Source organism: Arvicanthis niloticus, chromosome 5 (genome assembly GCF_011762505.2).
Source record: "Arvicanthis niloticus isolate mArvNil1 chromosome 5, mArvNil1.pat.X, whole genome shotgun sequence".
NCBI classification, from domain to species: Eukaryota; Metazoa; Chordata; class Mammalia; order Rodentia; family Muridae; genus Arvicanthis; species Arvicanthis niloticus.
In genome coordinates, this window is record NC_047662.1 from 49550534 (window position 1) to 49577450 (window position 26917).

A 26917-nucleotide genomic window follows, 5' to 3' on the forward strand; every position below is an offset into this window, starting at 1 on the left:
TCCAGAGAACTAACAGGGTGTGGCAGCTTCTTTGATAATCCTATTTTATAGACAAAACTAAGATGTGAAGATTACTGAGACTTGGATATGAGCTCAGTTGGAGTTCCAGGTAGACACTGAGGGGACAAATCTTTTATGTTCAGACTCCATTTTAGAGAAGCTACCTAAGTTTGATGTCAGGTAAACTAACAGGCTGCTACCTAGCATTAGCATTAGTTTCCAAGTTGCCCCCCTCCCCCAACAAAACCCAAGACTAGCTCCAGTCTCTAGCCTAATCCCCAACAAGGCAAGCATTTCCAGTTTACACCCTCAACAAGACCAGTGTCTCTAGGTTATTCCCCCAACAAACCTGCACCCCCTGGTTACAAGCCCACACCCTGCCTAATGACCACCAATGGGGAGCAGAAATTTAAGATTATGATGTGACTTTCAGGACCCTCCAATTATGTTAAAGGTAACAGTAGCTTTCCAATTAGTTGCTTGCACACTTCCTCCCACTTGCTGCTTACTGTAAAGCCTTGCCAGATAGATATTCGGCGCTCCCACACCACCAAGACTGTCCTGTGTGATGGGGATACTCTTTGTGGGGAGTGAGCTAGCTGAAATAGAATAAAGACTCTGGTGTGAGTTATATCAGATTGGTTCCTGTCTGTGTTTTTAGAGATCACTGACATTTACCTGGCACTACATTTTGGTGCACTGGCTGTGAACTTTCCCATGAAACACAGGACTACCTGTTTGAAGGGTATTGAAGCCTGCAAGACTAGTCTAGGTATTTGTGTTTTCATGTTTGTAACACTGTTAAACTTACTGTCTCTTGCCTGTCTGAACACTAAATTCATCTGAGCTTTCTGTGAAATCTGAGGAGCAGAACAGAAGCAGGCTTGTGTAGAGGTAAATGTGGCATCTGTTCCAGCTGAGAAGATTTATTGTGTGGGACCTGGTGGCTTGTGTTCCCATATTAATTCTTCTAGGTTTGAGCAGTGCTGAGGAATCTGAGTGTTAGAAGCTTGTTATGTGGCCTGAGCTGGTGTGCCACTCACACAGTGGCACAAAATCTTGTGATTTGTATGGTGGCTAATTTGTCTGAATGTTAGAAGCTTTCTGTGAGAACCACAGAGTGTAACAAAAACTTGTGTAATGATAAATGTCTTTTGTTGCCAAGGTAATTATTAGCAGGTCTGAGTAAACATCTGTGCAGTACGTTGGTGTTCTGTGTATGTGAGCGCCATCGTTTGGTTCATTCTTGTTACTGCAGGCTGAATACTGCTCTTCCAGGTCTGAGTAGTACCACACCTGTCTTCTGTGAGCCCCACCTTCTGGTTGGTTCATGTTACTGCAAGCTGTTTCCTTTACTGATTTTATATTTGTTGCTGTCTGTTTCTGTTCACAGAATCTGAGTGGCATCAAATCCATCTTCTGTGAGCACCACCATCTGGTTTATTCTTGTTACTACACGCTGTATCTTTTTCAGGTTCCCGTTGGTTTTTGTTTCTGGATCTGTCCTTTTCTGTTCTCTGATTCTAAATGGTGCCACATCTTTCTGGGAAGAAGGCCTGGAATTTGTTCCATGACTGATTTGGGGTTTGCACAGACATGTCTGGGAGCTGTGGCAAAGGTGAGGTCAGGAGATTCCTGAGCCTGGTTTGGGTGGGCATGGCTCAGGGAGCTGAGGCATTTATCCATCTGAGAAGAAGGCCTTGATTTTGTACCCATGGCTGGTTGCAGTTAGGGATAGACATATCTTAGAGCTGTGGCAACAGTGTGACCAATAGACGTTCTGAGTCTTGATGTGGAATGGGTGTGGGCTCAGGGGAGCAGACAGATGCCCACCAATCTGGTTCCTTTCTCGTGTGTGTCCAGCACTTTCTGGCTGTTTCTCATTTCTTCCTAATAGAGAGAAAAGATTAGGCTTGTGTTTTGGGTGCCAAAGGGAGGTCTTTTTCATGAATGCCAATTTCTGGTTGTTTCCTGCTTTTGTCTGATAGAGGAATGGTTGTATCTGTGGTTTGGTATGTTGTTTATGTTTCTCATTACAAAATAACTTTGACGAGATGATTTTGAGGAAATGACTTTGATGGACTTACTAACACGAGACAGGCAATGTCTACCATATTCTAGAGCTTCCCTTCTCCATAGAAGAAGCTAGGAAACTGTTATGTGTATGTGAGCACCAATAATCAAGCAGCTTCCTCCTAAGTCTACCAGACTTGGATTGTCACACCATTGAAGGTAAGAAGAGGCTCTTGGTCTACCAATAGGCTCTGCCAGCAAGTCCCAAGGCTGCTGCAAGATGGCTCAAAAATTTTGCCAGAGTATATGACATTAGGCAACGAGAAAATGAAAGCTCTACAGGTTTTTAGAGAGGGTCATGGAGGCATTTCAGCAATATACTCCCATTGACCCTTAATTACCAGAAGCAAAGGCAGCAGTCACTCTAGCTTTTATCAGTCAGTCAGCACCAGATCTTAAGAAAAGGGACCAGAGGGTTGAGGGGTTAAAGAAAAGGAGTCTTAGACACGTAGTGAGAGTGACAGAAAGCATATTTAATAGAAGAGAGACTAAAAATAGAAGAAGATAAGAAAACAGAAACAACAGACTCAAGATCTGGCAAAGATCTGTTGGCAGCCACAGCCAAAAGAAGACTGCAGGAGATGCCTCAAAGAGGTAAGTTCAGAAAAAGGAGGTAAGGTGGGGTGGCTGAAGACTGAAAGTGCCCCCTCCCTAATCCCTGAGTAACACAAAAAGTAAAAGGGAAAGCCACCAACTTTTTTGTTGATAACTAATAAAATTCAACATTCTGTTTTACTAAAACCTAAAGATAAAAGTCTCTTCATCACTTAATAAATTACATCCCTGTAGCAACAGAAACAAAACAAAAAGCAGGGCCTCTTAGAAATCCTGAAAAGTTCAGACTTTTGAGCCTTAAGTAAAAAGGTCTTATTCTGTCAACTACTGGTCACTTCTCTAGGCCCAGGGAATGCATACTTAGACTCGAGGACATGGCATCAGCCAATGGCCAATCAGATACCAGTTGCCAGAAGCTGCTCCCCATACCCATTTACATTTTACAGTGCAGGAACAACCTCCTGGTTAAAGATGATGCCAGGATGACTCATTACCATACTCTTTTCTTGAATGCCCCAAGGATAATGTTTCAGCTGCTCTACTGACAGACTCTGACCTCTATCAATGGACCTCTGAATGACTACTTGGACATATTGGCCCACATCCATGGGACCAAAATCACCCCCTTGATGGATGCAAAGGTAAAATGGTTCATCAATGGCAACATCTTCATTCATATTTATGTTGGAGCAGCAGTGGTCTCAAACACCAAGATCATTTGGGTAGAGCCACTCCTGGCAGGAATGTAAGCCCAGAAAACTAAACTGACAGCTCTGACTAAGGCCTTAGAGCTAAGAAACGACAAGAGACACAGGTAGCCAATGTGCCTTTGGTACTGCTCATGTCTGTGTGGCTATTTATAGGAAGACAGTCCTTCTGACAGCAGAAAGAAGGATTGAACTCCATCCCAGAGGGCAACAAGACAGCCCAGTGGTGGCCCTAAAAATTGGGCTCTTCATGCCCTTGATTGTCTTAGATCTAGGACATCCCACACTCTCTGACCAGATTGAAGATATGATCTGGGCCAAAAACTTGCGTATGTCTCAGTGTCATAAGAGATGATGGAGGAGAGCTGACAGACTACAAACTAATTGTACCAGAAAAAAATAGATATAAGCATACTGGAAAAGATCCATTATTCTTCACTCATGGGATCCTAGAGGATACAGGACTTAGTCCACCAGTCCCACATCATAATTAAAGATGCCAATTTGAAAACAGCTGAAATTGTTTTTAAAAAAACTATAAAGTCTGTCAATTGACTAATACAGTTGCCAATGAGAATAATCCCTGTACTCAATACCACAGCACAAAGTCAGGAATCTATCATGAAATGGACTCCATGGAGGGAAATCCAGATACAAATATTTGCTAATATTTATAGATAACTTCTCGAGATGTGCTGAGATTTTTTTTTCCCCGACTAAGCATGAGACTATGCAGATAGTAACAAAGAAACTACTGGAAAATTTTTTCTTCCAAAGTATGTTTTTCCTAAGTTTATATGGTCAGACAATAGACCAATATTTGTGTTCCAGGTAAGGTAGAGATTAGCTAATATTCTGGGGACTGATCAAAAACTTCATTGTGATTACAGACCCCAGAATTGAGGTCAGATAGAGAAGATAAACAGAACCTAAAAGAGTACTTAACTAAATTGATCTTAGAGTGACAATGACTGGGTGACTTTTTTCCCCTTTATCCTTTATTACAGAGTACAAGTGTCCCCATACCAGATGGGACTCACCCCTTTTGAAGTTATGTTTTATTCACCTAATGACAGAAGTTATTATATGATATCCAGGGTGTCCAGTGGGTACACACATGTGTACACATGTCTTTGGCTTAAACATCATGCTTTCCATAAAACAAGTCCACCTCCAGAGCTCCACTAACTTTAGCCTAGAGATTGGACCAAGTCAAAAAACACTGTCAGGGGTCAGTAGAGATTCACAAAAAGGTTCCCTTTGCTACAGAGTTGTAGCCTGGATCCACTATACATCCCTTTGCAGTTGAAGGCCAGCAGGAGGAGAATTCAGCCTCAAGACTCCCTCCTGTCTCCAACTGATGGGCTCCTATCCATGCCTCAGGGACACCATGAAGCCCTGTTTGTACCTGTTTTCATGAAGCTTCTGGAAGTCCCATGATTGGGGTTTCTAGTCACAAGAAAAGGAGGGTGGGGGTGAGAGGCAAAATTTTTTAAGTTCAAAATCCATTGTAGAGAACCTGATCTAAGTTTGATGTCAGGTAAACTAACAGGCTTGTACCTAGCATTAGTTTCCCAGTTACCACCCACCCTCAACCCCAATAAAACCCAAGACTATCTCCAGTCTCTAGGCCAATCCCCAACAAGACCAGCATTGCCAGGTTAAACCCTCAACAAGACCAGTATTTTCTTCTTTTCTTCTTCTTCTTTTTAATTCCAGAGTATGGAGAGCTGAATGCTTGCCACCTGACTTCCTTCTTGGCCATTACCTTGGCCACCTGTTTAAGGTCTTTGGGTACTGCATCTGAAGGAAAAGGCACTAAGCTTTCTGGCCTGTGAGGGTGGGTCCCAAAAACATTTGGATTCAAACATGTTGGAACCAACTTCCAGGCAGAAAGCCAGACCTTGTGCACTATATTAACACATTGCAATAAAACTAAAAGTACTAAGTAAACAAATTCATGAAAACTCAAACAATTTAGTAATTAATGATGAATGGCTTTAGGAAAAAAATCAAGAAAGAAAGAACAAAAGTAAGAAAATAAAAAATCTCTGGAACTAAAGAAAAATTAAAAGACAACATTTTCTGGGATATTGATAGCAGTCCTATAAGGGCAATTTGTACCTCTCAGTTCCTACATTTAAAAAGTATATATATATATATATATATATATATATATATATATATATATATATTCAGAGAGTAAAGTTCTTGTCATACAGATTATTAACTTGCTTAGTTGGAGTTATACCAAGATTTTTTATATTATTTTTGGCTATTGTGGAGGGTATTATTTCCCTAATTTTCTTCTTAGCCCATTTATCATTTGTATAAAGGAAGGCTACTGATTTGTTTGAGTTAATTTTATATCCAACCACTTTGCTGGAGTTGTTTATCAGCTGTAGGAGTTCTCTGGTAGAATTTTGGGGGTAGCTTATGTATACTGTCCTATCATTCACACATAGTTATACCTTGACCTCTTTTCCAATTTGAATCTCTCTTTTTATTGTTTAGCTTATATTTTCTTTAATAAATTTGGAAGTCAAGGAACTTTCTGCTGAGTGTCTATGGCACTCTATAACTAGGCATACTTATACCTAGGTGCAAGGGAAGGATTCACTTACTGGCATAAGGCATGATGCCAATGAGGTATTAAATATGGGGAAGAAGGCATGTTTGTGTTTTTTCTGCAGGATGCTGAAGGAGCATCGTGGCCTCCAGAGTGACGGGTAAGACATGCTGATACCAGAACAAAGAATGATGCTGATCTGTGAGCTTGCTGAGTGCCCTGACAATGGTGACTGGAAGCTATATTGGACATATATAAGTTCCCAACCCACCATTGATTGATTACCTATACCCCTGATGAGACAAGCTGTCTTGCCACAAGTTCTTATACCTTGTGGAATAGAAAATCAAAAAGAGAAGTTATAATGCCTCTTGTATTGTTATTAAATGTGACCAGTTATTTAGACTCAATCATGGACTGGTCTAGAAATCAATCCAATATTGGAAATAACAGTCTTCATTTGGATGTCTAGTTCTAGACATTTTCAGATATATATATATATATCTGAAAATTTCCATATATATATATATATATATATATATATATATATATATATATGGAAATTAGCTGCAGTTCTCTATGATGTTATGTTAACAAGAGATAAAGTTGGGGCAGGATCTAGATTTCAAGCAGGTGTTAGCACATGTGTTAAGGCTCCTTTAATTGTCAAATTAAAAACACTTTTGTTTCTTCTACAGTATTTAATGTAAATTGCATTGATTGTACATCTTCTAATTATGTTTGTGTTTTGAAATCTGGCATGTCAGTTACTGAGGTCTATCAACCAGCTTTTGTTTTCGTGCCCTGGGTATCACAGAACCTTGGTATTCTAAAAATAACTTGCAAGTACTGGAAGAAATGAGTCAGGCTTTAAGAAGAATCAAGAGGGTAGTGGGCTTGATTATTGCTGGTATAACAGCTTTAATTACATTAATTGCTAGCACCACTGCTTCTGCAATTGCTGTGACACAAGAGTTAAGACAGCTACTTTTGCTAATCATTTAGTAAAAAATGTTACTAATGTGTTGAATATACAAGAGGGTTTAGATAGGCAGTTGGAAGAACAGATTGATGTTCTTTATCCTATTCAAATTATTAAAAGGAGGTTCAGAATTTAAGGATAAGGAGCAATCTCAAGTATCATGCCAAATACCATTGGATTCATGCTAGTTTTAAAATTTACAGTGGTAGTCATTATAATTAGGAGAAAGTTTAAAGACACTTGCAGTGTATTTGGCATAATTCTAACACCTCTCTGGATATTTTAACTTTGCATAGTGAGCTTATGAATTTCAAGAATGCTGCTCTGGTGAGCATTGATGTGGTAGATACTGTTGATAAAATTACCCATGGCCTTCGGTCAGTGTTTGTATTTTGGTCAAGCTTCAAGAATGGCATATATAGCTTGATCATGCTAGCCCCTTTTGTCCTGGGAATACTTTTATTCTTGCTTATCATGTTAAATCTGTCTTTAACAACATCAACATGTAAGCAGCCAAAGTACATGACTTGAATGCAAAAATGGGCCCCCAGACAGAGTTATTAAATTAACAGTCTGGCAAGCCAAGGAATGGGTAAGATTCTGCACAGAGCCTTATAATCCTAAAACAGAAGTGCATTGCTTTGGATAATGAATATTCCATGATGGATAAGGAAGGCATTCTTGTCAGAATTACCTAAGACATGCTCAGTCTTGTTAATGAAATAAAAAGGGGGAGAGGTGGAGAGACTTTAGGGCTGCTTGGCAAGAATATGACATGGGCCAAGGACAAGGAAGTAAGCTTCAAGCAGGAATATGACATTAGGCTAGAACAAAAAAAAAGTAACTTCAGGCAGGAATCTAAATATTAGGTTAGAACAAAGAAGTAATTTCAGGCAGGAATCTAAATATTAGGTTAGAACAAAGAAGTAATTTCAGGCAGGAATCTAAATATTAGGCTAGAACAAGGAAGTAGACTTCATACATGAAAATGACTTTGGGCTAGGACAGGGAAGTAGGCTCAGATAATTTGGTCATCCTGATAAGCCCTTAGAAACAGTGATCACAGGAGTGTTCACATAATTGGGTGTAATGCCTTGCTTGTTCTTTCACTATTTGTGTTTAGTTCACATAATTGGGTTTAATGCCTTGTTGTTCTTTCACTATTTGTGTTTAGTGTCTTGCTTGTTCCTTGACTATTTGCATCTATTGTAATGCTAGACCCTCAACCTAGAATTGACCTTAATTCATGCATGTAATTTAAATGGTATGAAAGCAAAAGGGAGGAGAGGGGATGGGATAGGGGGTTCTAGGGAGGGGAAATGGGGAAAGGGGATGACATCTGAAATGTAAATAAATAAAATTGCCAATAAAAAAAGAGGAGGCAGAAAGATTGTAAGAGACAGAGGACAGCAAGTATACAAGTTGTATAAATAAAATAACCAAACTTCAGGTGAACTCATAGGTCATGCATACATCTGCAACAAGTCCTCTTCACTTACATTATTGCTTGCAGTTTTATGAATTTAGATTTCTATCCTTGCTTATATTAAGTCTTTCTATTTAGTATAATTGTATTCCTGAGAGTTTTAACAATAAATCCCTTATTCTTGTGCCTTAAAAAAGAGAAGTCCAAGCCAGATGGATATACAACAGAATTCTACCAGACTCAAAAAAATTCCTAGTTCTATAGTAATCGAGGAGTTTACTTTTTCTTTTCTTCTACTTTTTGGTGGGTGGAGGAGTTTGGAGACAGGGTTTCTCTGTGTGTCCTTGGCTATCCTGGAGTTTTTTCTGTAGACCAGGTTGGCTTCAAAGTCACAGAGATACATCTACTTCTGCCTCCTCTGTAAAGGGATTAAAGGTGTCCAATCTACCATGCCTAGTTCAACTCAAGTCTTCCTACAAACAAAGGAAGAGGAAGAAAAGGAGGAAGAGGAGGAGGAGGAGGAGGAGGAGGAGGAGGAGGAGGAGGAGGAGGAGGAAAGGAGAAAAAGAAAAGGAGAAGGAGAAGAAGGAGAAAAGGAAGAGAACGGAGGAGAGAAGGAGAAAAAGAAAATGAAGAGACTGAGAAAAGGAGGAGAGAAGAGAAAAGGAGGAGAAAGGAGGAGAATGAGAAAAGGAGGAGAGAAGGAGAAAGAGAAGGAGAAAAGCAGAAAGAGAGAAGAAGCAGAAGAAAAGGAGGAGAGAAGAAGAAAGAGAGAAGGAGGAAAGGAGTAGGAGAAAGAGGAGAAAAGGAGAAGGAAAAAAGGAGAAGGAGAAAAGGAGAAGGGCCTGTGCCCTGAGCAGAACTTGAGCACTGGCTCTGCACCAAGTCCCACAACACCCAGAGGAATCTCAACTCCCAGGTGTTCTAACACACCCAGGATCACAGGTGAGGAGGCCACAACATTTGCCCCAACACCTGGAGTAACTGGGTCCCCCAAGATCCAGAGACACAGGAACCTGCACTTGGTCAGTGGCATGGTTTCTTTCCAGTCTGACCCTGCACCTGGAGCAGACCTGGGTGCTAGCTCTGCACCCACTCTTAAAATAAGCAGAGGGAGCCCAACTTCCAGGTGCTCTGAAACTCCCAGGATCACAGGATCACAGAGGAAGCCCAACTCCAAGGAGATCAAACACACCCAGGAGCACTGGAGCTCTGACACATTCAAGATCACAACTGAGGCCACATCTTTCCCAACAACCAGCATAACTCAAGCCCAACAAGAACCAGGGAAACACACACCCCCGCTCAGCCACAGTCACCAGTTCATCCCAGCTTGCACCTGAGCCCTGAGCAAACCCAGGGCTCTGGCTTCCCACCCACCCCTGCAACACACAGAGAAATCTTGGCTCCCAGGAGCTCTAACACACCTAGGATCTCAGGATCCCAGGATCCCAGAGACAGCTTGACTTTGAGTAGTTCTGACACAACCAGGATCACAGGAGGGACAAGCACCAGTTAGAGACAGCAGGGGCAGGTAGAGATAACCAGATGACAAGAGGCAAGGGAAAGAACATAAGCAACAGAAACCAAAACTACTTGGCAAGTCCTGAATATCCCATCACACCGGAAAATGAAGACTCAGATTTAAAATCACTTCTTATGATGATGACAGAGGACTTTATGAAGGACATAAATAACTCCCTTAAAGAAATACAGGGGAACACAGGTAAAAATCTAGAATCCCTTAAAGAGGAAACACAAAAATCCCTTAAAGAATTACAGAAAAACACAACCAAACAGGCGAAGAGTCTTAGTCTGTGGTGATCTGATATGATGCATGGGGTTATTTCAATCTTCTTGTATCTGTTGAGACCTGTTTTGTGACCAATTATATGGTCTATTTTGGAGAAGGTACCATGAGGTGCTGAGAAAAAGGTATATTCTTTTGTTTTAGGATAAAATATTCTATAAATATCTGTTAAATTCGTTCGGTTCATAATTTCTGTTAGTTTCATTGTGTCTCTGTTTAGTTTCTGTTTCCATGATCTGTCCATTGCTGAGAGTGGGTGTTGAAGTCTCCCACTATGATTGTGTGAGGTGCAATGTGTGCTTTGAGCTTTAATAAAGTTTCTTTTATGAATGTGAGTGCCCTTGCATTTGGAGCAGAGATGTTCAGAATTGAGAGTTCATCTTGGTAGATTTTTCTTTTGATGAGTATGAAGTGTCCTTCCTTCTATTTTCTTTAATAACTTTTGATTGAAAGTTGATTTTATTTGATATTTGATATTAGAATGGCTACTCCAGCTTGGGAAAGACCACATACACATAGAAACTGAACAACGCTCTACTCAATCATAACTTGGTCAAGGAAGAAATAAAGAAAGAAATCAAAGATATTTTAGAATTTAATGAAAATGGAGGCACATCAATACCAACGCTTAAGGGACACAATGAAAGCAGTGCTAAAAGGAAAACTCACAGCTCTAAGTGCCTACAAAAAGAAACTGGAGAGAGCATACACTAGCATCTTGACAGCACATCTGAAAGCTCTAGAACAAAAAGAACTGAATACACCCAAGAGGAGTAGAAGGCAGGAAATAATCAAACACAGGGATGAAATCAACCAAATAAAAAAAAAACAAAAAGAATCAACAAAACCCAGACTAACCAGAGGGCACAGAGACAGTATCAAAATTAAAAAATCAGAAACAAAAAGGGAGACATAACATCAAAAACTGAGGAACTTCAAAAAACCATCAGATCCTACTTCAAAAGCCTATACTTAACAAAATTGGATAATCTGGATAAAATGCACAATTTTCTAGACAAATACCAGGTTCCAAATTTAAATCATGATCAGCTAAACCATCTAAACAGTCCCATAACCCCTAAGGAAATAAACGCAGTCATTAAAAGTGTCCCAATCAAGCCAGGCAGTGGTGGCACACACCTTTAATTCTAGCACTTAGGAGGCAGAGGCAGGTGGATTTCTGAGTTCAAGGCCAGCCTGGTCTACAGAGTGAGTTCCAGGACAGTCAGAGCTATGCAGAGAAAACCTGTCTCAAAAAAAAACAAAACAACAACAACAACAACAAAAAAGTCTCCCAATCAAAAAATACCCAGGACCAGATGGGTTTAGTGGAGAATTCTATCAGACCTTCAAAGAAGACCTAATACCAATACTCTTCAAACTATTCCACAAAATAGAAATAGAAGAAACACTACCTAATTTGTTCTATGAAGCTACAATTATGTTTATACCCAAACCACACAAAGACCAAACAAAGAAAGAGAACTTCATACCAATTTCCCTTGTGAACATCATTGCAAAAATATTTAATAAAATTTTCACAAACCAAATCCAAGAACACATCAAAATGATAATTTACCACAATCATGTAGGTTTAATTCCAGGGATGCAGGAATGTTTCAATATAGAGAAATCCATCAATGTAATCCATTACATAAAAAAACTCAAAGAAAAAAACCACATGACCATTTCATTAGATGCTGAAAAAGCATCTGACAAAATTCAACATCCCTTAATGGTAAAAGTCTTGGAAATAACAAGAATTCAAGGCCCATACCTAAACATAGTAAAAGCAATATATAGCAAACTAGAAGCCAACATCAAACTAAATGGAGACAAACTTGAAGCAATCCCACAAAAATCAGGGACTAAACAAGGCTGCCCACTCTCTCCCTATCTTTTCAATATAGTACTTGAAATTCTAGAGTAATTAGACAACAAAGGGAGGTCAAAGGGATACAAATAGGAAAGGAAGAACTCAAAATATCACTATTTGCAGATGATATAATAGTAATTTAAGTGACCCCAAAAATTTTACCAGAGAACTCATAAAGCTGATGATCAACTTCAGCAGAGGGAATGGATATAAAATTAACTCAAACAAATCAGTACCCTTCCTCTACTCAAAGGATAAACAGGCTGAAAATGAAATTAGAGAAACAACACCCTTCACAATAGTCAGAAATAATATTACATACCTTGGGGTGACTCTAACCATGAAAGTAAAAGATCTGTATGACAAGAACTTCAAGTCTCTGAAGAAAGAAATAGAAGATCTCAGAAGATGGAAAGATCCCCCATGCTCATGGATTGGCAAGATTACTATAATAAAAATGGCCATCTTGCCAAAAGCAATCTACAGATTTAACATAATCCCCATCAAAATTCCAACTCATTTCATCATAGAGTTAATAGAAAGAGCAGTTTGCACATTCATTTGGAATACCAAATATCCCAGGATAGTGAAATATATTCTCATCAATAAAAGAACTTCTGGGGGAATTACCATCCCTGATCTCAAGCTGTATTACAGAGCAATAATGAAAAAAAAAAAAAAACCTGTATGGTATTGGTACAGAGACAGGCAGGAAGACCAGTGGAATAAATTGAAGACCCTGAAATGAACTCACACACCTATAATCACTTGATCTTTGACAAAGGAGCTAAAACCACCCGATGGAAAAGACAGCATTTTTAACAAATGGTGCTAGTTCAACTGGAGGTCAGCATGTAGAAGAATGAACATTGATAAATTTTTATCTCCTTGTACAAAGCTCAGTTCAAGTGGATCAAGGATCTCCACATAAAACCAGATACACTGAAAGTTATAGAGGAGAAAGTGGGGAAGAGCCTGGAACACATGGATACAGGGGAAATTTTCCTAAACAAAACAGCCATAGCTGATGCTCTAAGATCAAGAATCAACAAATGGGACCTCATAAAATTGCAAAGCTTCTGCAAAACAAAGGACACCATCAATAGGACAAAACAGCAACCCACAGCTTGGGGAAAAATATTTACCAATCCTACATCCAATAGAGGGCTAATGCCCAATATATTTGAAGAACTCAAGAAGTTAGACTCCAGAGAATCAAATAACCCGATTGAAAATGGGGTACAGAGCTCAACAAAAAATTTTCAACTGAGGAACATTGAATGGCCGAGAAGCACCTAAAAAAAATGTTCAGCATCCTTAGCCATCAGGGAAATGCAAATCAAAACAACCCTGAGATTCCACCTCACACCAGTCAGAATGGCTAAGATCAAAAACTCAGGTGATAGCAGATGCTGGCAAGGATGTGGAGAAAGAGGAACACTCCTCCATTGTAGGTGGGATTACAAGCTAGTACAACCACTCTGGAAATCAGTCTGGCAGTTCCTCAGAAAATTGGACATAGCATTAACTGAGGACCCAGCTATATCACTCCTTGGCATATACCCGAAAGATTCTCCAACATATAACAATGACACATGCTCCACTATGTTCATAACAGCCTTATTTATAATAGCCAGAAGACATCTGGAAACAAACCAGATGTCTTTCAATAGAGGAATGGATACAGAAAATGTGGTACATTTATACAATGGAGTACTAAATATGCTATTAAAAACAATTACTTCAGGAAATTCTTAGGTAAATGGATGGAACTAGAAAATATCATCCTGAGTGACATAAACCAATCACAAAAGAGCACACATGGTATGTGCTCACTGATAAGTGGATATTAGCCCAAAAGCTCTGAATACCTAAGATGCAATTCACAGACCACATGAAGCTCAAGAAGGAAGACCAAAGTGTGGATGCTTTGGTCCTTCTTAGAAAAGGGAACAAAATATTCATGGGAGTTAATATGGAGACAAAATGTAGAGTGGAAACTGAAGGAAAAGCCATCCAGAGACTGCTCCACCTGTTGATCCATCCCTTATAAAGTCACCAAACCAAGACACTATTGTGGATGCCAAGAAGTGCATGCTGAAAGGAGCCTGATATAGCTGTCTCCTGAGATGCTCTGCCAGAGCCTGAAAAATACAGAGGTGAATGCTTGCAGCCATCCATTGGACTGGACACGGGGTCCCCAATAGAGGAGTTAGAGAAAGGACTGAAGGAGCGGAAGGGATTTGCAACCCCATAGGAAGGACAACATTATCAACAAATCAGAGCTCCCAGATCTCCCAGGGACTAAGCCCCCAACCAAGGAGTACACATGGAGGGACATATGTAGCAGAGGATGTCCTTGTCAGGATCAATGGGAGGAGAGGCCCTAAGTCCTGTGAAGGTTCGATAGATGCCCCATTGTAGGGGAATTCAAGGGCAGGGAGATAGGAGTGGGGTGGGAAACACCCTTATAGAAGCAGGGAAAGAGAGATGGGTTAAGGGGCTTCAGGGGGAGAACGGGGAAAGGGGATAACATTTGAAATGTAAATAATGAAAATATCCAATTTAAAAAAAAAGAAGGTACACAACTATAAGCTTTATATAGGACCCATCAAATTAAAGGTCAATTTGACCTGTTAAATCTAAAATGGCTTGAGTCAGCATTGACCCCTGGGCAGCACTTGCATATTAGATCATTGTGGTTCTTGCAATTGTAGCCTTTATAAGCTGACAGAAAAATGTTCAGGGTTTTTCACCTCAGCCCCTGAATTCTGAACCATGACACTGATTGATCAGTCTTAATGTGCATTCAATAAGCCATCCCTGTCTGACTGAGATAGGTGTTTGTGTGGTTTGTGGAGGGACTCCTGGAGCCCAACACAGATGGAATGTGGTCTATGGAATAACTGGATCTGTCAAGTTGTTAATACTGGTGCTGATGCAATCTATAGTGGATTGAATATGCTTGGCCCAAGGAGTGACACTATTTGGAGATGTGGCCTTGTTGGAGTAAGTGTGGCCTTGCTGGAGGAAGTGTGTCACTGTGGGAGTGGGCTTTGAGACCCTCCTCTTAGCTGCCTGAAAGACCATAGTCCTCTCCTGTTGTCTTTCAAACCAAGATGTAGAACTCTCAGTTGAGGCAGGGGTAAAGCTGTGTCATAAGTTGCGATGTTGAATTTTCCTTGGAGACTCCAAGACGTTAGATGCCAGACTATTGAGGAAAGCTGCTAAAAGGGAGTGAAAACAGTCCAAGAAAACAAAGTTTATTGTAGTCAACACAGATAAAAGGAGTTGGAAATCTGAAGAGTGCTTTGATATCACCCATGGAGAGGCAGAGTTTGGAGATTGCCCAGATGGCTTTTGGTCTTGCTTTGGGCTATGTTAAGTGATTGGATAAATCTCAGAAGAGACTCTGAACTTTAAACTTTGGACTTTTAACATTGTTGAGACTATTATAGACTACAGGACTTCTGATGTTGGACTAAATGGATTTTTTATTATGCTATGCTAGGTGTGGCCCCCACAGCCTCATGTACATGTACTTCAACAAGCCTATGGGTGCCTAGGAGTGGAATGTAGTGGTTTGAAATGCATGGCCTAGGGAGCAGCACTATTAGGAGATATGGCCTTGTTAGAGTGGGTGTGGCTTTAAGACACTCCTCCTAGCTGCCTGGAAGCCAGACTTCTGTTTGCATTCGGAAAAAGATGTAGAACTCTCAGCTCCTCCATTGCCATTCCTGCTTGGATGCTGCCATGTTCCCACCATGATGCTAACAGACTGAACTTCAGAACCTGCAAGACAGCCCCAATTAAATGTTGTCCTTTACAAAAGTTGCCTTGGTCATGGTGTCTCTTTATAGCAATAAAACCCAAACTAAGAGACAATCCATAGTTATTTGGCAGGAGATGGTAAAGATAAATAACAATAAAAAATTTATTTCTAGGTATTCCCAGAAGAAGAGATGCATACAAATGTATTAAGCTGTTGGTAGCAGAAAAAAGAAACTTGTCTTAAGTACTGCCAGTTTTACTTCAGACTCCATTTTACCTAAACTGACCAACTTCCTTTCTAAGCAATTGAAGACTCCCAAACTGAGGAGACCCTTCCTCAAATCTCAGGAAATCACGACCACCCAGAAATCACAAAAAAAAAAAAAAAAAAAAAAAAAAAAAAAAAAAAAAAAAAAAAAAAAAAAAAAAAACCCATACCTGGATGCAATCAGCAGAGGTTTATTGGAGAGTTGGCTAGCCAAGGTCAAAACTGCTCTTCCAAGCAGGAACAGAATTTTGACAAAAGGCCAGCAAGCTGAGGGGTTTTTTTTATAGCATGGGGTGGAGAAAGGAAGGAATTTTCACAAGGTTACACATGATTGGTTGTTTTACAAATTTTGAACATCATCAGGCTGTAACACTGGGAAAACCTCAAGGGGGGTAACCAAGAACAGTGGAACATTTCAGAGGAACCCACCCTAAATGATTTAGAGACACGTGAAAATTCACTCTGCATACTCATTCTTCTCAAAAATGTAGTTTTACCATGTCACTGTGCCCTACCCTGTCATTACCAACTATTTCAGGTTAACATTTCTCACTTGCCATAGCCCCACCCTGAGGCTTGAGGAATGTTAATCCAGCAAGTGTCCTCTGATTCAGGGATAATGCCCTCCACCTGGAATGTGTCCCGGGGCAGTGAAAGCCTGAAATCTTACATCCAGTTCTGCTTTCTGGAACTTGCATTCTTTTGCTCAGGTTTAGGGTAAAGAAAAAGCCTATATATATATATATATATATATATATATATATATATATATATATATATATTTTTTTTTTTTTCATAAAATGGTCTTTATAATCTTTCACTCTACACAATAATAGTTCCCCCAAACATAATGCCTATTCCTAACACCAGAAGAACAAATGAACTTGACTTGTTGGGGAAAAACACTGACATTCAATGTCAGTTGACCATGATATCATCCTTGGGAATGTCGCTATTCCCTCAGTTCTCATTAGTAAAGATTATAAGTGTAACTTGTCCCACATGCATGCAGGGTTTAGGCTTATAAATTCTGCTTCAGCCCCTCCTCAACTGCAACAAAGTTAGTGCTGAGGACTTCTGTATTCAGCATGCTATGGTTATGAATATAAAAATTAATTACAACAACTGTAAATTGACTCTTTATGAATTAAACAAGGACTATGAAGTTATAAATGACTTAAACTGTGGTCAACTTCAAGTTAAAATTTAAATACCAAAAATATACACAAATCAACTTGGTTTGTTTCTAACATTCACAACCAAGTTCTCTGAAGTAATTTTGCAAAAAATATGTGTCAAAATGTAATTGACTGTGAGAATGCTCACTTCAGAATTGTTCATAAAAGATCACAAATCATCTAAATATCCTGGTTTGAGCTGTTAAGTATTCATTCAAATTTTAAGAGATTTGTCTCTAAAGATTTATATTTAGTTAAATGTGTTATTTTTAGTTAAACGTATTGGTATGGTTAAGGCTTTGGTAAATGTTAAGTCCTAGGTAACTGTTACCTAGATAGCCTGCCATTTTGTGCTGTTACTAATATTATAAGGGAACTTTCTCATATGTTGCTTCTGTTATTATTAGTAATCTTTCTCATGCCCAAGTTGATTGCCTACACTATTATGCTCTGTTCCCTTGAAAACCAATTACAATAGTAGTCAGTAGAACTGCTTTGCAAAGTTACCCATTGTAAGCATGGACCCGAACCAACCACCTAGCACCACTTCCTGCACCTATGTATATGTTTTTATGGTATTTGCTTTTATGGCCTACCCCTGGGATGGACTCCAACATAAAAAAAAGACCTATATTAAAAGCTATATGGAATAAGACTTCCATTTTGAGTAGAAGTTGAGTAACGTTTAAGTTCCCCTAAACTCCCTGGGAACTAACATCCTACTTGAAAGAAAGAGATATATACATGGTTAACTGATACCCTAGTTGGCAAGTTAAGACATGAATGTTAGACCAGTGTCATCCTTGTTGACAAATTAAGATATTAATGTTAGACAAGGCAAGTCCCCTGCCACAGTTGAATACCTCAATCAATGGGAACAGGATAACTGTACAACAAAGACATGTTCCTAAGGAAATCCCCTATCCCTAAATCCTGATTGGTGCAATAACTTGGCACCAATATTTGTGGATTTTTAGGTTTAAAATCCCTTTAGTATTGTAATTTAATGTCACAGTTCAGTTATCAAATATGGACTGTAGCCTTGATTGCTCAAACTATCCCTGTCTGACTGAAATTGGTGTTCAAATGATTTGTGAAGTGACTCCTAGACCTCAACAGGAATGGGAACTTGAGCATGGATATCTGCTGAGGTCAGAAGAGGGTATCAAATCCCTAGAAGCTGGACTTACAGGCAGCTATTTCTCTATTTGAGAGTTTTCCTATAGATATGTTTCAAAACTAAAGAGAAAATCTCAGAACACAGTTAAAACAGTAGCAAAGTCACAAATTAATAGTAGCCTAAGTAATATAGCATGTTCATGAATCATTACAAGAGAGGACTAGAGACTCAAACAAACAACTCCAAGCAGTTAAGCTAGGTAATCTTTCTCATGAATAAGGCCCGTCATCTTTCATCACAGGTGGTGGCAATGCATCCTATACACAGTATGCATCTGTTTAACGGGGACTCCGGAGCCTTAAGGAGGTTCATTACCTTGGAGTTTTCAGACTCCTACCAGAAAGAGGTTCATGTGTATAGAAATTCTGAAGTACAGACAAAGTCTGACATCAGATAGAAACTTTCTATTAACTACTTACATAAAGTATAGAGTTATGAGTAAAATAACCAAATAATTTTAGTGTGCACTAACTCTGCTCTGACTTTGACAATTCAGAATCCCAGCACTGATTCTGTACAATAGAAACATGAAAATATATAACCCTGTGACTTTATGACTCTCACTTTCAGATCTTCGAGAACTTATAAGCAGGATAATTATATAACACAATTAGAAATACATATCTCAATGCTTACATATATAACATTTATTATGATATGAACTGTCATTAAACAGAGATTTCCTTGCCTGGTACTTAAGACACATGTTTCAGAAGTAAAGGATGTACAACATAGAAATTTCACTACAAAATTAAACATCTTCCAAGTTTATCTTCAGGTCATGTTTTTTGATTAGACTCTTGTTTACAACAAACAGAGATCTTTATAACATTAAATTTAATGTCATGCATCTTAAGCTCAGCATATTTTGAAAAATAGACATTTTCAAAAGCAGCTTTCCAAAATAAATATTGATAAATTTTGTATAAAAATAATTCATTCCATATAAAACCTCATCCATAGACTTCATGTCAGGCTGCTCATACAAAGGTGTCTCACAGTGTCTCAGGTGTAAAACTGCTGTATGTTAAGTTGCTCCATCAATACTGATGAGTGCAGAAGCACTTTAGTCTTCCCAACCAGAGGCTCAAGAGAATAAATTTACTGAGGGCTCTTCACATGCTTTGTAGCTACACTTGAGGGCTACCTCACATGAGCTCTCAGCTTAATCACAGTGCAGTAAGCCATTTTAATTTTGTGCTTTCAAATTTGAGAATAGATTTTCTCAGGAATAACTTCATGGTGCTCAATAAAATAATTATCAGGATGAGTCTTGGAAGGTAAAGAAAGATTAAATTTCTTCCAAAGATCACTGGAAATTAAAGGGTTCGTAACACTCACTGGTAAATGACATAGAGTTGTAGCTGTAGTAGGTCTTGATTGGTTAGTATGCAACCAATGCTTCCTGGGTGCACACCTCACAATTCTCCCAGCCAAATATCTGTTTTCCTGCAGCATTTGATAGCTAATATCCTCACAACTGAAGGAATGTGAACATATTTTTGACATTTGCAAGAAATGGATTAGTGTTATTGGAAAAAGATAAAAATAATTACAAGACTGGCAAGACTAAAGGTGGGGATCCTGACTCTAAGCCCAGTCTCTTCCACTGGCTTGAGAACTTGACCCAAATCCTTCTGGTGTCTGATACTCAATGTAAGGAGAAAGAAGCATCTCTTGTCAAGTGCAGAGCATCTGTAAATGGACTATAAGACTGCCATAAGAGCACAGCTCCCTGAGAGATGCACAGTGACTTTTGTTTGTTCATCTTGTCCTTTGGGAGTATGTATTTAATATAAAAACAAAACCTTGCCAGCCCTAATACACAATTTATATTCTTGCAGTTTTATGTTGAAGCCATATCTCCAATTATTGGTTCTCTCTCTGTAAAATTTGAATTTAAAGAGACTTGTTGCTTTTCAATTTAGGGCCTTTAAAAGACATATTCAAAATTCCAGATTTACTGAAAGTCACTTAGATGCCAAAATTGGAAGTTGTGTCTCAGTGTGTTAGAAAATTTTCCAGACATGTATGAGGCATAGATTCACATCCAAACACTAATAACACATAAATAAACTTCATAAATAAATAAATAAACTCAAGAATTTATGTTGAACTCCTGATCTCTTAAAAATTTATAGAATTCTTGGGAAGATATGTAAGATTATTTATTCTGTGTTATCAAACACCATACATTCCCCTTACATTTTACAAAACTTGATTTAGTAACAATTTTCACAAGGGCCCAGTGACTAAAGTGTAGTAATAGTGAAATAAAGTTTCCAAAGTAAAAGTCAGACACCAAGCTCACTGGCAAGAAATACAATCTTATTCTGTGGGTAATCCTAAACCAGATTCTATAATTCAGTCCATGTTCTCAACTTGGCTAAAGATGACAGTTTTTCTGATGTAATTTCCTTTTTTAAAAAAAAAAAAAAAAAAAAAAAACTTGTTCTGGAACAGTATCAATGAGCTCAGACCAATACGCTGTCCCTAGATTACTCTAACTCATATCTGCAGCATTAAATGACCCTTGGCCTGTGAATTCACTGTAGATCATATATCAGATGTACCCTTGAACTGAATAAAATAGCCACTGATTTCTCTTGCCCATTGTTCTGGGAACAAAAGCTCAAGCCAATGCTGTCACAGTGGACATGCTCACTAGTTAATCCCCAATTACACACTGAGTAGAGCAATTTTTAATTTTTCACCTCGCCTATATGGAGAGCTTAAGAGGCTTCAATTAATACTCTACCCATTAGGCAAATATTAAATATGATAGGTGAATTTCAACATGTAGTAATTTCTTACTGAAAACCAGTAGAAACAAAAAATTTCTCCTATCTTTAAGTAAAACACCAAGTATTGTTCTTCAACTCTCTGCCATCTTATGACAAAGTGGTTGTCAGCTGATGGGGGGGGGGGAGACCGTGAGACATCTTACTAACTCAGGAAATATCAGAACTTTGCTGACATCTGAACATCAAATGAACACAAAGCCTGAAAACAAATCTACCTAGGGTCAGGGATCTCTATTATCGTTAGGACTCCTCATTCATAAAACTGTAATTGGAAAAGAGAGGGCATGGCAGGATTTACTTAAGTTAATGGTAAAATCAGCAAGTCAGTGTCAGGTTAGTATAAGGTGCTGATGATGCTTGGCAACCCATAAGCATACTCTAAGCACTGATGCACTCACACTGATGATTCTGATATTCTAGGAATTCTTCTTGCCATTGAACTTCTGAGTACGAGGGAGTTTTGACTTTCTAATTTGTTAGGCTGTCATTGAATCACCTTGACATATCAAACACTGAAATGAATAATGCATTCCCACAATAGTTCTCAAATCCAAGAACAAGTCTCAATTGTTTGCCTATCATTGTGTTTCCTCCTATTATGTCTTCTTTGATAACATCAGTTGTTTTGCTTTTAAGAATGGCAATGTAAGCTTTAGATTAAGATTTAATCAGAACCATTAAAAAAAAGTGTGAGTTAAATCTGAATTCTGGTTCCATCAACCACTAAGTCTGGGACTTTGGGCATATGACTTAATCGCCTCATACTTAACCGGGGAACAATGATATAGTGGGAATGTACAGCATGTACCTTGTGCAATTATTGCTATAATCAACTTAAAGTATGCAACCTGTGAAGTACAGTGATTGGTTTATATATTATCCCAGTGTAAATTGGAAAAGATGATGCTTCTAGAACAGTAAGGAGTGACTTGCGTCAATCTGTCCAGAAGTCATCACCTAAGTGTAATAGAAAGTTAAAGCTGACCAAGTCTCAAGAGCTGCTCATGCTGCAATCAAAGTGCTGGTGATAAAACTGTCATTCTACTTTTGCTTTCATCACATCTCTTGAATCCTGGTTTTGTTGCAAAGGAATTAGTTAACCTATCCCTCTTCAAATGAGTAAATTTTAACCCCTTCTTAGACTAGGGTTCAATTCTCAACTTAAATTCAAAATTTAATGGAGTGATACTTCAAATAACACAGTCAGGAGGCACAAACTACAAACATGTCGCATACTTCCAAAACACACAGGATACCTATTCAGTTTAACTTTGTACGTGCACATGTGAATTTACACAACACAAGACAATTCAAAGTAAGACAAATACATCCTTGAAACAACTATGTCTCAGGGATGTTAGTTTGAAGCCTTTTTTTTTTTTCAGCTGTCAATATAATGTTGAAATTTGTTCTTTCTAAAGGTTTTTAGGGAGATTCTATTTCCTGGATTTATTTTTAGCTAGAACCAGGAGACCCTCCCCAAGGATATCTTGGGGGTATATTCAATAAGAGAGGATCTGCATCACTAGATTCATGAAGGCTTCCTCATATGTTTTGTTTGTATTACTGAGAGAAGATAGACACACTTATTTTGGAAACAAATTTCAAACTAGACTCTGACACTTGTCTCCCACATCAGTAACAATAAAAGAACATATTATACATGACATGCTCTACTGGAATGGAACCTGGAGGCTTCTTGGATGAGATTACACAGTTAAGTCACACATCTTATTCTCCATTATCTTATGACTGTGAATGGAACAGGTTTGAAATTGAGGCATGTAAGGTACAAAGTTCTTACCAGAGGTCCCTAAATTCAAATTATTTTCTACAAAGTGTGAGCAACTCTCCTGGAGAATTCTGATGTCACTGAACAGACACTGGGCTGGGAATGGGCACAATACCCCTGCCTCATCAGTCAAAAGCACATCATTCTCTTTCTTGTTGACTGAGGTGACTCCCAGATAATAGACAGACTTTTCCCCGTGATTTTCTTCAGGAAAATTTCCCTCCAGTTCCAAAAACTCATCCAACCCTGAGAATGAAAGTTGTGGTGAAATCATGTTGGGTTGCTGATCTGATAAAAGGAAAAATGCCTGGGCCTCTATCTCCCAGGAGCTGCTAGAGAAAGACTGTCTCAGTGGGGAATGTTTACTGGAGATGCACTTGTTGACAGAACTATGTATAAGCCCTTGCTCTTCATCAGATTCCACTGGTTTTGCGTTGCTGACCAGAGTTGCATATTTAACTGAGGGTTGTCTCTGACACTCATCCTCACAGGTTATGTGGGTGCTCTGAGCCCCAGAGAAGTTAGCACTGTTACACTGGTCACTAATACAAATAGAACCCCTTTCAGGGTCTGGAGTTGTCAAAAGAAGCGAGACCATAGCTGCTGGAACCATCTCATCTTTATTTTTCCAAGCTGTATCGACACTGATTTCTTCTGAAATGGGTTCAGGCTCCAGAAGAAGAGGACCAAATATCACTGATTCTGCATGCTTGGTAAAAAGATGTTCAAATGTTTCAGGCTAAAAGAAAAGACATATTTTAATGCTCAGTATGTTACATCTTCATTCAGTCACATTTGCAAAGGCAAGTGTATAAGCTTCAAAGGAAGGAACATCAGTCAACTATAAATGACACAGTTGGTGACTGAAAATTTGGAATATCAAAAATCAGAAGGAAGAGGAAGTCTCGATTTTTCAAAGTTAGATAAGAAAAACTCTCGGGCTTGAGTTCTTCAAATGCTCTGAACACAAACACATGGACCTCTCTTCATGGGTAAGGATTATTTTGACACTTGATCATGGTCATGGGTACAAAAGTGAGTCGTGCCTGCAAATGCTTAGTTCTTGGGAGAGACTAGTTATTGTGACTGGAAAATACTCTCTTCTAAAAAACCATTCTATTCTATAGTACATTATATTTCCACATAATGAAAATTTAATCTTCATGCATAAACAAACAAACAAACAAGCAAACAAACACAAAAAACCAACTAAACAAGCTAAAACCCAAATGAAAACAAGAACAGGTTGGAATACAGGAGAATGAGCAAATCAAGTCTGCCAAAAATGGTAGCGATATCTAATTTATTCCAAGTAAGTTGCAAAGGTAAAGCAACTGTGACTGACTTAACATACCTGCCTCAGGTCACAGGAAGAATCTGCCAGAGGCTATTTGACAATAACAACTGAGGATACCCATTTGCTGAAGATAATGATGGTGAAAGAGACATCAACAGATTTGAAACTGTTATTCTCTATGCATAACTTCGTATAAAGATATATCCTATAGAACACATGGAATGAAGACAAGCACAAAAGACAAATGTACAATATGCTTTCTTTATAAGAACAAGGGTTACATAACAATGAATTCCTGCCAAGCAGCTACAAATCAAAAATCTGCGTGCAAAAAGCTCAGTACAAACAATGTAAACACATCAAAATGCAAAATGCAAAATGAAAACTACTGCGGATACATTACATTGGATAGTTAACACAACTAAATAGAAAATGTGTTCAATAACAGATTGTACATGTAACTTAGCCTTTGAATGTTACAGTGATTTAAGCTAGAAATGAATTCTGAATTATTGCCTGAGATAGTGGTGTACTCAAATGTTCTTCACAATGGCAAGTATATCTCATGTAAAAACACAGCTGTTGCAAACTCTTAACTGAAATATATTAGTGATTAAAACGATACAGGAATATGCCAAACACTAAATATAGTAATGATGGCATAGACCTATGTAAGGGTTAAAATACTGAAGGTTAAATATTGTTACTAAATGATATACGATGAGAAAATTGATCCTACTCCCATTTTGTATCTGACAGAACCTTGGTGATTTCCTTCAAACATTTTATTTGTCCCTTAATGCTTCTACTATTTATATATCTTCAAATTGTTCCAAAACTTTAAATGATCTCAGCATCTGATCTCATTCTACCAATATGGAACAATCAAAACAACACAGAGCATGAAGTTGAGCTCATGTGTCTTCCTCAAATGATCTGTTTCATACACTCTATTGTCCCCAATGTTTCTTAATGAGTAATTAATTGTGAAATAAGTTGTTGCTATCTTAATCATCAAGAAGGCTTCACTAGGCAATGTTTTTCTTTTTTTATAACCAAATATTTCTGAACTATATGTTATCAGTGGTCAAGAAACTTCTAAAAGGCTTATCTGTTCCAATTTTGTTTCCCTTTATAGGTGGAAAAATTGAAAACAATAGCCTTTATAAACTCACAGTTGGACTTTATATTACAATGATATCTATTAATATTAAATGAAGAAGGAAAATGGATACAGGCTTCCTAGTATCTTAATTTTAAAAATTAGACATCCAAATAAAATTATCAATCACATCTATATGACTTACATATCTTATATTAGAATGTTATTTGTATCTATCAGTTTGGTTTAGTTTGAGTGTAAACAATAAAGCCTGCACTATATTAACATCATATAGACATGACAATCGATCTGTGTTTCAGGGAGAAAACCCTATCCTCACTGTGAATTATTTGTAAAACTCCAGAAAGTCTCCCTTCCCTGCATACTTCCTTTTCTGCCAGATGTCTTGACTAATTCAAGTGGAAATGAATTAGATTTATAGAGGTTGGTGCTCTTTTCTGCTCTGGGCAATCTGAACTGAGTGTGTAGGGTTAGCCTAATAGATTCCACTGCCTTGTGATCACCACAAACCACAACTTCTGCCTTTCTTTGAACTATCCTAAGATTGTTCCAAGTTTGGTACATAAAAGCCATGTTATTCAAGGGAATGCTGAAATTCAATTTGTGTGACAATAATGAAACCTAATATGGAAGCTTTCACACACAAAAATAAAAATGTAATTCCTTTCCTGCAGTTTGCATGTTGAGATTTTGCAAAGCTGTGTGTCAAAAGTTGCCTATTAGAGTTCATTTAGTTAAGGCATTATCTACCATATTTGGTGATCTGTAACAAAATAGGTTCTGACAACAACAGTCACACCATTATCATTTTATGACTTAAAAAAATAAAAAGCAGAGTCCATGAATATTAACTTTAAACTTTTGATGCCCTAAAAAATCAAGCATATGCCCCAACTGAACTACATTCAAATCTACATTGTGGCCACAAACATACACTACTCTACTAAGCTCATCAAATGTTATTTCTTAGTCATTCAAACCATACTTTAGGTTTGCTTCCCTCCTTCAAAATGTAAACATCTTCTAATACTGTATGAACTGGTGGGAAGTTGGTAGATTGGGTTCATCTGTAGTGGTCATGAGAGACTTCAAAGAGTGTCCGTTCTCTGTTTAAATAAAATAGAACAAAATAAGAAAGCAAAATAAAAACCTTGTTTAGAAAGCTAACGATGAAAGATTTCCAACCCCTTGTCTTTTCATGGTTGCAGGCTTTTTGTTCTTGTATTTATCGTAGTGACACACTTAAGAAAGGGCCAGTGTCTGGAGGGACTACTCTCCCTTACTGGATGTCAGAGATACTCTAAAGACAGCTTGATCACTCCAGCAGGGAAGACTATAGTAGCAATATCAGAATAGGCATAAAAACGAGGGCTCAAGGAATAAGAGGTTAGGTAAAATCAACAGGCACACTGAATAGTTTGAGAGGATAACAAAGAGTAAGGATTCAGAGATAAGAAGAAAAAAATGAAAGAAAATTGAGTTTGCTCAAAAACAACACAATGACCT

At 38.3% G+C, this 26917-nt stretch overlaps 2 protein-coding genes across 5 annotated transcripts in view; one reads left to right on the forward strand and one right to left on the reverse strand.

Moving 5' to 3' along the window:
* LOC117708715 (PRAME family member 12-like) overlaps nt 1-5173 on the forward strand; it is a 30632-nt gene extending 25459 nt beyond the window's left edge. Inside the window, exons 5-7 of the mRNA XM_034502592.3 lie at nt 3177-3373; nt 3492-3664; nt 5055-5173. Coding sequence (XP_034358483.3) covers nt 3177-3373; nt 3492-3664; nt 5055-5173 — 489 coding nt within the window. The remainder of the gene's footprint in view (nt 1-3176; nt 3374-3491; nt 3665-5054) is intronic.
* A 13870-nt stretch (nt 5174-19043) lies between these two features.
* Nucleotides 19044-26917, reverse strand: part of Lepr (leptin receptor) — a 100667-nt gene continuing 92793 nt past the window's right edge. For 3 of the 4 annotated variants that reach the window (XM_076934605.1, XM_034503867.2, XM_076934606.1), the window contains exon 19: nt 19044-23730. In XM_076934605.1, coding sequence (XP_076790720.1) covers nt 22909-23730 — 822 coding nt within the window. In that variant the 3' untranslated portion in view covers nt 19044-22908. Of the gene's footprint in view, nt 23731-24535; nt 26518-26917 lie in introns of those variants that run through there. The other variant, XM_034503868.2, reaches the window with a different exon arrangement.